This window comes from Morone saxatilis, unplaced genomic scaffold (genome assembly GCF_004916995.1).
Source record: "Morone saxatilis isolate NCDOM2014 unplaced genomic scaffold, NCSU_SB_2.0 Contig24, whole genome shotgun sequence".
Classification (NCBI taxonomy): domain Eukaryota; kingdom Metazoa; phylum Chordata; class Actinopteri; family Moronidae; genus Morone; species Morone saxatilis.
The window spans coordinates 19,544,195-19,554,711 of record NW_023339807.1 but is presented as its reverse complement, the minus strand read 5'-3'; the positions used below and the strand labels follow the sequence as shown (position 1 = coordinate 19,554,711).

Below are 10,517 nucleotides of genomic sequence, written 5' to 3'. Positions count from 1 at the left end.
CAACATACCACATACACTACACACATATAATATATAGTCAAAAATACTATATATTACTATAACATATATATAGTACATCATGATATATTTATATATATATAATACATATAATATATATATATAGATACTATATTACCATATTTAAAAAAAAATATAGGGTGATATATATATCATATAATAATATATATACGTACCCTATAAGGTACTACGCCCCATATACATTATTACATATATATACTATCACATATACAGTATAGTACACATAGTACATATACATATATATATATAATATACATATATACTATACTATCACAATACATATACATATTATACATAGTATACATATACATACTACAGACATACATATATTATATATATATATATCATATATATATTACAATATATATATACTCATACGTATACATTATACATATATATATAATATACTACACATATATATACACATATATATACTATCACAGTATATATACCTATACTAGTTATACGCGTGGCACTATACATTAGCGCTACGTATATCACGGGGCTATACCATATATATACCACGTATAACGGTCACTGTCACATATCAGTGTTATCGCTACCTAGTACCGGCTAGTCACTATATAACACATATACTCACTATATACCGCGGGGTACTCTGGCGCGGGTATACCACCAGTATATGCACGTACTATGCCAGCTGAGGCACGATACGACATGGATATTACCTACTATACACATATAACCTACATTACTACGTATACACATAGGTGACTGAAGTATACTATACTACGTATATACACACATATAGTTATTAGCTATCCCACACATATTACTACTAGTAGTATAGCAACCTCATATATATCATATACCACCACATATATCAGTATTATACTACACACACATATATATACCTATCATATGAGGTATACCAATAGTAGCCCGTTATATAATAGAGCTATATATAGCCCTATAGTATATATATATAGTATAATAACCTGATACATATACTATACACATACACACACAGCACCACAGCACCCACTGATCAGCCATACCACAATTGTGACAACCGTGCGGACCCTGGTAGTCACAATGCCCCCTATGCCAGCCCATGCAACACAACAAACTGCAACTGCACTGTGTTTCTGCGGACAGCTCACCATCAAAACTAGCCATTGAGTTTTTTTTCGCACATTGGAGCTACAGTTAGCTCCTCTGTTTGATCGGAACACGGGCCAGCCTTCCTCTAGCGATGCACCAATGAGCCTTTGCTCTGGTTACCGCTTTCCTTCCCTGGAGCACTTTTTGGATAGGTACTGACCACTTCAGACCGGGAACACCCCACAAACATTGCAGTTGTTGGAGATCTCTGCACCAGTCGCTAGCCACTCACACGTTTGATCCCATGTCAAAGTAGCTTCTCACACCTGCCCATTTTTCCTGCTTCTAACACCTCAACTTTGAGGACAAAAGTCACGTTGCCTGATAGTATCGCACCCACTAACCAGGTGGCAATGATAAGCAATTACGTGTTGGTCACTCACCTGTCAGTGGACACAATGTTTATGGGTAATATTGGTGTCATATGTATGCACACATTTGAGTGTATACACTCCCACAAATAAGCAGACAGAAGCTACCAGTCTTGATCTTCTTGAGTCTTCTCACACTGCATCCATCATCCCCCTTCAATCTCACAGACCAGATGTTCAACGTCAAACACAAAGGAACTCAATCCTTCGGCAACTGTTAGATGGGGGGGGAGGCGTGATCACCAGAGCACGAAAACAATCTGCCATACAGCCTCTCCATAAAAACAACCCCTGACCCACTTTGATATTTATAGGACCTCTGAAGCCCATGTGCACGGCCGTGGTCAGTGTGAATGTGCTGCTATATATATATATATATATAGATTTCACATGGTAGCTGTTTTGATCAATACATGTTCCAAACTATTATTTTTAGTGTGGGCTGCAGAAATAAGTTCTATTTAAAGAAACGTTATCAAAAAAACATTCCATGATTTCTGAAAACACTGACACACTGTTGGATAGCAGTCAAAACTTCAGGAGTATGTTGTCCAGCTGCAATTCTGTATCATGAAATGATCAGTAATGAGAAAGCATACATTTTCTGTAATCGTATTTGTGTTGCAGTTGACAGTTAGGCTTATATTTATTATTGATCGATCATTATTGCCATTTCTGGTTATTAGTTTTCTGCGCTTCGACTAACTGATGAATTAAATATTCTTTGGAAGACATACTTTGGTAAGCCAGAATGACATTATTTTCTCAGGAAGTACAACCAGCTATCACGAGAGCATGCAGCTTGAATTCTTGAAATGGCTCCGTTCAGTGTTTGTTTGCATTGCTGTCCCCTTCGGCTTTTTTTCACTGAATGGTTCCACTGAGGTATTTGGACGGGCTGTTAGCAGACAGCAGACATTTCACAGAGAGAAGACATACATGGAAGTGTTCCCCTGCAGTCATAACATATCACAGTCGAACATACACCCACATACAGATGGCACAGGAGATTTAGTGAGGCTGCCACATGCTGCAGCTTTTATGTGGGGAAGATGTTCCTTCAAACATTTGTTCTTTGTGATTTTTCTTAATCCAGAAAATATAGTACACATTGGCTTTAGCCATTTGTTGATCAGTGTTGAAATGTTGACGTTTCCAGTTTCCTGTCATTGTCTTGTGGCATGTATTTCCTTGTGGTGAGCTTTTTAAAGTTACAAGCCACTGCTGTTCTGACTTTACAAGAAAATATTTAGTCATATATTTATGTTTATCAGAAGGCAGCTGCATCATTGCTGCCTCTGGTCAGTTTAGGGTTGAGCGAGGATGGAAAGGCAACTGTACAAATAATTGTACATTTACACAATTTTGAACATATGGTAATACTGTTAGTAGTAAGTGCTTTGTTAATAAAATACTATTTTAGATATAGTGAACAATAATAAGACATAGGTACACTTTTCTCTTTTCACCATAGTGGATATGTAACATTGTAAAAACTGACTATAATGTTTTCTCAGCATAACACAAGTAGCACTCAAGGCTGGATTCCAGCTAAGGTGAGCTTGACTAACCAGCTTTAATTAGATTCTTAGGAAGAACCTTTTAACCTTTGTTGTTCATTATTATGGAAATAATATAAATGAACAAATTTGGTGTTGCAGATCAAAGGATATTGTGTTTGTTTGAGTTGCAAGGAAACTTTTGTCGAGATTTATGACTTTATGATTTTTTTTTTTTTTTTAAACGTATGTGATTGGGTCTGATGGGGCAGAACAGATTAACACCTCTCACTTCCTCTTCATATTTGTCTCCTCCCTCCCCCCTCCCCCCCTTCACCCAGACATCATGAAGTCAGAGGAGAGGCAGAAACTTGCCAAGGAGCGGAGAGAAGAAAAGGCCAAATATCTTGGTAAGTGGAAAAAGGGTGGGAGGACCAGTCTATTACATAGGAAGAGAGCTCCCCCTAGTGTTGGGGTGAAAGAGGTTGCTGTCGTACTGAGTCAGTTTTGTCGCTACTGGGTTGGCTCTAGGCTGCAGATGGCATGCACATGTAGCACAGGGAGGATAAAAGGGTAGTTTGAGCTTCTGCACAAAAGTGTCTGAAATCAGCAAAAGCCAAGCCACCATTTTACCAAAGAGAAGTAAGAATCCGTTTTCCACATGCATGCTGAAAGGAGCGGTGTCAAAACATTTGCTTATTGTATTTATTTTATTTGTTTATCTTATTGTTGGTTTGACTAATATGCACAGTAGCTCACCTCTGCACTAAAATGTACATTAATAAAATTTGAGTTTAATAGAGATATTCTTCACACACAGTGTTGGACAAATGACAAAAATGTACAATTTCTTTTATTAGTTAATAAAGTTAACTACTTTGACAATCTTGCAGCTTTTTGCAGTGTGATGAATATCTCTCATGACTTAACGTCGTTTGAAATGTGTTCAATGCAACAACACTGAGTCATCAAAGGATGTAAGCCTACTACATTTGAACCCAACTTGAATTGATGTGCTTTGATCAATTGGTGCAAAATTTCAGTGCTTTTCACTTGGTCATCATAACAGTTGACATGGCTGTACTTTTATTTCAGCTGATATTGCATCGCTTGCCCGAATCCTTTTTTTTTTTTTTTCTTTTAACACATGGCTGTCACATTGTCTCTTGGCTATACCCTGGTCGTACACTGCTTTGCATGATTGACAGTTGCCTCTGTCTTCTCTCTCACCCCTTCCCTCTGCAGAAGAGCTCAGCATGTTACAAGGTAAGCCACCTATGTGTATGTGGTGGTGGTGGTGTCCCTTTTCGATCATTCTGTTAAAATTGGATGTCTCAACCTAATGAAGTTCAGTAGTTTTACCTAGTGTTGGGCAATAAACCGAAAACATATTAATATAGAGATATTACGAGTCATTGACCAACCTAGCTCATGCTGTTATGTCCCCTAAAAATCATATTGAGTCACATTCTTTGGCCTCCTCTCTCCTTCATTTCACCTCTTACCTTATAAGAAAGTAGCATGTAAAATATTTAGTGCCAATGCTAATTCTTCAGTAGTTCAGCCTGTTTTGAAAAGTGAAAGACTGTACATATACGATTGCCAACAATATTGAGTTTTGGTCATATTGCCCAGCCCTAGTGCTGTTTCATTCATTTAATCCCCATAGTGTTCTTTGTTTTAAAATCTTGGTTGTTGCATTTTTTGTCATCACAGAAACTTCAGCTTTCTCTCTCTAAACATCATTAATGTGTCTTTTGCAGAAATCATGTAGGCATAGAAACTCATTCATCTATCTGTAAATAAGTATTATTGATTTGTAAAGGTTCTCACTTCACATATAAGGAGATGTAACATGCCCTGACTCTGAACTTTGTCCAGCCACACGTCCAACTACGCACACCACAGAGGATTTTGTATTTAAAGATAACATGTTTGAACCACATACCGCAAAACTACTATGATTACCATCTTACTGGAGAAATTGGAGGTTTTAGAGATGCTTGCAGCCAGATTTATCTTGGCTGCGAATTTACATCTAAACAGCTTTATATTGCCAAACACAAAATCACACAGTTCAAAGTTTTATGAAGTTCAAAAATATTTAAATTAGTTTTGACTTACAGAGCTGAATAGAAAGGTATTTTCACGACGTAGAATTTTTTTCATTGAGCCATGGTAAACTCACAGGGTACTGTCAGGGTGGTTCTTAGACATACCCTGTTTATGTTCTTTATTACCTTTAAAGCTAGAGAGAAATTGATAAAATGGAGTGTGAATATGTTATCTTGACCCCAGTTTCATTAGGTATTCTCAGATCTATATTAACACTTGAGACCACAATATATTTACCACATTTGGACATTTCTAAATAAAATATAGAATTAATTCGTAATCATGACACTGATTTTTATTTTTAAACTGCCGTACTCGTACTTTCAGTAACGCCATGTTGTCTAATCCCACTGTGTGTTCGACAGCAGTAAGATGACTTTGACACACTCCATGGATCAGTCTAATTGGGTGATCACCAGGGCATGCCAGATGGTATGGGGCTGATCTAATACTCTCAGTCAGACCTGGATAAAAGATGAGATCCTGGCAAAGCCCATGCTTACAATACCAGCTTGAAAGAGATCTTGTCAACCATCAGCAGTAGTACTACTAGTACTAGTCGGTAGTAAAAAGGGGCACAATTAAAAAATCCTTACACATCCTAGCTTGTGTCTTGTTGGTTCCTTGTTATGTGAAAGACTTGCATCAGGGAAATGGCTACAGCTGCACAGAAGCTACTCCCCTGCCTTGTCTGTCATTGGCTTGATGGTATAAATACTTCATGTACCAGGGTTAGAGCAACACTCTGTTTATGACTATTTAATGATCTTACTATACTAGGTCCCAATGCTACTTGTCAGCACTGATCACTGTCAGGAGCCAGCCTTGAGGAATGCATTTTAAAGCAATGTCATATTAAGAATTTCACATTTGTTCATCACGTTACTATCACAAGCCGCTGCCTACATGCAGAAATGACTGATGATGAACAGCACTCTGAGAATTGTATTTAAATCATGAGCTAAAATCATTTAGACCAACTCTCTACATAGTTTGGTGACAGCACCAAGCTACCAGCCAGTTTCCAGTTCATTTTCCTTCTTGCAACCAGCACCTATAGTCTGGAAAACCACCAAAACGCTTCAGTTGAATGGGTCAAATTAAAATTCAATTCAATCAGCAACTGTCAGACATTGTCACAGACTTGTGAATGTGCTCGGAAAGAGTGGACGGAGTCGTTTGACAGTAAGTATGTGAACTAAAGGTTTTCTTTGTGAGGAGGGAGGAAATGTTATGGATGTGGAAAACTGTAATCCATCTCAGCAAGCCTTAAGCATTGTATTTGTATGGGGGTGAAGCTTCGACCTCCCTCTCATCACTGAGTGAACAAGTGAATTATGAAGCAGTTCCCACTGCCCTTAACTTACAGTACCATCTCTATTTTGTATCACTGGAAGGTAAAGATGTGGCTTCTTTCAAATCGAAGGCATCAAGCTGATATGAGCTGAGATTCGCACTGCAGCAGATATTTTCTATGCCGCAAGGTGCTGGCAAGCAGTGCCTCGGTATAACTCAGCTTTTTGTTCCCTTCTGAGATAAAAGCCGAGCTGTGTGCCTCCCAATAAATTTTAACTACTCTAGCCTCCAGCATGTCTGCAATGATCCGTCCCCATAATCTGAAATCCACAACCAGTTGCTTTTGTTGCATCAAGTGCTTTAGAGAACTAAGCCTTGCCTGCTTGCAGAGGCTGATTCTTCATGGAGGTTTTACTTTGTAGTTTAAAGAAATATGGTGAGTTGTGTACACAGAGAGGCAGCTGCAAAAGGCTTCTTTACGCCCTCTTTGAAAGGCTCAGGGACAAGGCGACGATTTCCATATCAAAGTGTGTGGTTTATTGAAACTGACGTGGAGGCCTGATGCGATTAGTGTGGTATAAAAGTGTCACTTCAGAAGTACTGTATCTGTCTAACTCGGCATTATGCAGTATTCTGTGGAAAAGTCAAGTAATTGAATTTATATCTCTAAACACAAAGCACGATTGAGGTAAAGGGCAACACATTTTTTTTTTTCCAAAGGCCGCTTTAGATTTAAAGTAAACATCACAGAGCCTTGAATTTTTTGGATATTTTCCTCAAGCTTCAAACAGGATTTTTTACTTGAAAATCTTCAACCTATTACTCAAAACAGATGCAGACCTTTCAAACAGAATGTGTGCTATACCTACAGTATTCTGAGAGAGAGATGGCTCCTTTGTCCAGTCACCTTTAGGTAAAATCTTACTGTCTTGACCGTGATTTCTGTCACATCTTAGCTGCTAAAAAGACCCAGTGGCTGGAGAAGGAGGAGAAGGCACGGCAGCTGAGGGAGCAGCAGCTGGAGGAGCGCCGCAGGAAGCTCGAGCAACAGCGAATCAAGGCAGAAAAACGGCGAGCCGCCCTGGAGGAAAGACAGAAACAGAAACTGGAAAAAAATAAAGTACGTTTGAATGAGAACACAAATAATCCATTAATTGTTTGATAGTGTTGTACTTTTGCATTGATACCTGGAGGTGAAGTGAATGCCTTCCCTCACTGGAATGGCAGCTGAATAGGGTCAATTGCGGATGAGGTAATCTAGGATTTTGCTCAAGGTCACCTAAGCAGGGCTAGGTGCTTGAATCCAGGCTTTTCAGGATGCCACCTGGTTCTGCAATGTGTCATGCCTTTGATGGGTGAGATATTGAAAATGCCTGATCTATTCCTGAATCCTTTCAGGAGCGCTATGAGGCAGCCATCCACAGGTCAACCAAGAAGACTTGGGCAGAAATCCGCCAGCAAAGGTGGTCCTGGGCTGGCGCTCTAAGCCAGAACTCCAGCCAGAAAGAAAGTAAGTATACTGATCCAATCTGGATAAACATCCTCCTAAAATAACACCTGAAAGACCCCCTTGTAATCACCTAAGATTCATATCGCTAATAAGAGGCAGTTGGGTTAAGTTATCCTGCTGGATAACGTACAACCACTTACTGGCTATACATTCTGTCTGTTGAGGTTTTTATTCATCATTACTGGTTCTTGAGTTTCACTGCCATTAACCTTTTAAGTCCATTAGAGGAAAATTATTTTAACATCAGTTTGCGGTCATGCAGCTCAGTTTTCACTGAGGATCATTACAGCTGACTAATGTTTTTGCAGAGGTTTCTTTAAGGGACATTAGGCTTGTCCATCAGTTGTCATCATTGTGCTGTCATAGATTTGTAAAGGAAGATATATAAGTTATGTTATTTTCATTATTGAATGTCTTTTTTCAATGAACCATTTTGTCTGTAAAAATGTCATAAGATAGTAAGCATCCCAATTTAATTTTCTTTTTTTTGCAAAATTGATGGCTTAGTTAGGTGTACAGTGTTCATGCTCACTGCTGACGTTGGCAGGTGCACAGTCAGGCATGCTGCCCAAAAGATTTGGACAGCACCAGAGGTTTTGCTTTGTCATATCTTAATCTGATGTGTCTTTACTGCATCAGTCACACTCCTCCATCAACACAATTTTCTCAGATTTTTTTTTTTTTAGCTACTGTAGCTCTGTCCTAGCAGGCTGTTTGCTTTTTAAACATTACTTCAGCATCATTAGCCTCTAATCGTGACCAGACTGTATTGATCGCACAAAGTGAAAACGTGTTCAGCTGCTTTATTGCAGCAGTTGCAGTAAGCTCTGTTTTATTGACCAGCATGTTGTCAAATAATGCTTAATTTGAATTGATAAATGTCCTGACCGCTGATATATCCAGAGTCTGCAATGACTGCAGAGGCTACATAACACTGTAGAAATGATTTTTCAACCATGCAGCTTGATGGACGCTTCTGTCCCTTTGTGCCATACTCCCGACTTGAAGCTCTAAATCTGAAGAGTTCCTAGTTCTGTCTTATGTCATGTAATCGCCTCTGCCATATGCCAGGGGAATTATTGACTCTTTAATCAATCTCTCACTTCCTTCCTCACTCACCAGCCTGCCGTCTGTCAGATGATGGAAGTAAACAAGCCTAAACAGGCTGCAGTGGAATGGCTGAGAGTTTGGGATGTTACTTACGAAATGTTCCAAAGTGCCCGTCTTGGCTTCTGTCAAAAGTGCATACTGCCTCATCCACGACTGCAAAAAGACTGCTTTAATACTGAACCTCCGTTTATGTTCATTATGTTCTCTGCATCATGTCTGACGACATTTGGGAAAAGAGCACAGTGTTGATTGCAGTGTATTAAAAAGGATATAGACTTGGGATAGATGCAAGTATTGCACATGAATGGTCTCAAGGATTCAAAGTTTTGCCCTTTATAAAGTGCCAGTTCACGTCATCAACCTTGTAATGAGTATATGTTTCCCCGCAGCCTCTTTCCATCACTTGTTTGGTTGTTAAGGTTATTTTGAGTCATCTCTTCTTGTTCATTGGGTGTGTTGGTAGCTTTAAAAGATGTTTAAAGGTTCTTCTTTAGTGTGGTTGATATGCTTTTTTGGGCTTGTATTGTTATGAAGACCTTTTAGAAGAACCTTTTTATAAGGGCCATTTCACCATTTCAGCTAATGTACTTTCTCACTTACCTGAATGGAGTTAAATTTGAACATTTAAAAAACGCCTAAATTCCATTCAGCTCAATTGTATTGAGGTTTAGGCAAAAATCTCACTGACAAATATCTTGTTTTTATTATCTTAATTATTAAAAGTACTATAAAAATAGTGTATAATTTTTTTTATAGTATATCCCAAAACCTGGGCAAATAAACCTGCAATGCTAAATACTACAACAAGTAAGTGAGAAAATAAGTGGTTTGTAATTTGGGTGAACTGACCGTTAAAAATTGTAGCCTTTGAGACATTCAGAAACACAGATGCCCACCTACACACTTACAGGCTAGCAGACTGTAAAGCAGTGGACGTATTATATACACGTTCAGCACACAGGAATTTGCTTTAATGGGGGATCGCTCACGTTACAGATCCGTTAGTTAACAGCGTGTGGGTGTATGTTTGTAGAGGCATCATTCGACCGTAACGCATGACGCCACAGAAGGTCCAATTCTTCCTCTCAACCATGTGACTTGTGTGAACATCTGTGTGGCGCTCTCTTGGCTTCTTAGGCAGATGCTCTGTGTCAACGGTCAACCTGCCCAAACACGTGGACTCTGTAATAAACAAGCGACTGTCCAAGTCCTCCGCCACGCTCTGGAACTCCCCCAGCAGAAGTAAGGCAACATGTGGAATGCCCCTTCCTCCCGTTGATTTGTGTCCATCACTCTGCCACCGCCAACACCTCCGAACCCGTCCATCATTGTCCTCTTTTTTTTTTTTCAGTTCTTCCCCTTTCTGATTTCAGTCCTGCTCTTGTGCTTGATGGTTGACAGCTGATCCATTTCCATCTTCCAAAACCACTGAGTTCTTTTTTTTTTTTTTTT

The 10,517-nt window shown here is 39.1% G+C and overlaps 1 protein-coding gene across 4 annotated transcripts in view; it reads left to right on the top strand.

Moving 5' to 3' along the window:
* map7d1a (MAP7 domain containing 1a) overlaps positions 1–10,517 on the top strand; it is a gene marked incomplete in the record, with an annotated part of 39,273 nt that overhangs the window by 15,692 nt on the left and 13,064 nt on the right. For 3 of the 4 annotated variants that reach the window (XM_035672055.1, XM_035672053.1, XM_035672052.1), the window contains 4 exon segments: positions 3,376–3,444; positions 4,280–4,300; positions 7,402–7,565; positions 7,844–7,955. In XM_035672055.1, the coding sequence (XP_035527948.1) occupies positions 3,376–3,444; positions 4,280–4,300; positions 7,402–7,565; positions 7,844–7,955 (366 nt within the window). 4 annotated transcript variants of the gene reach the window in all.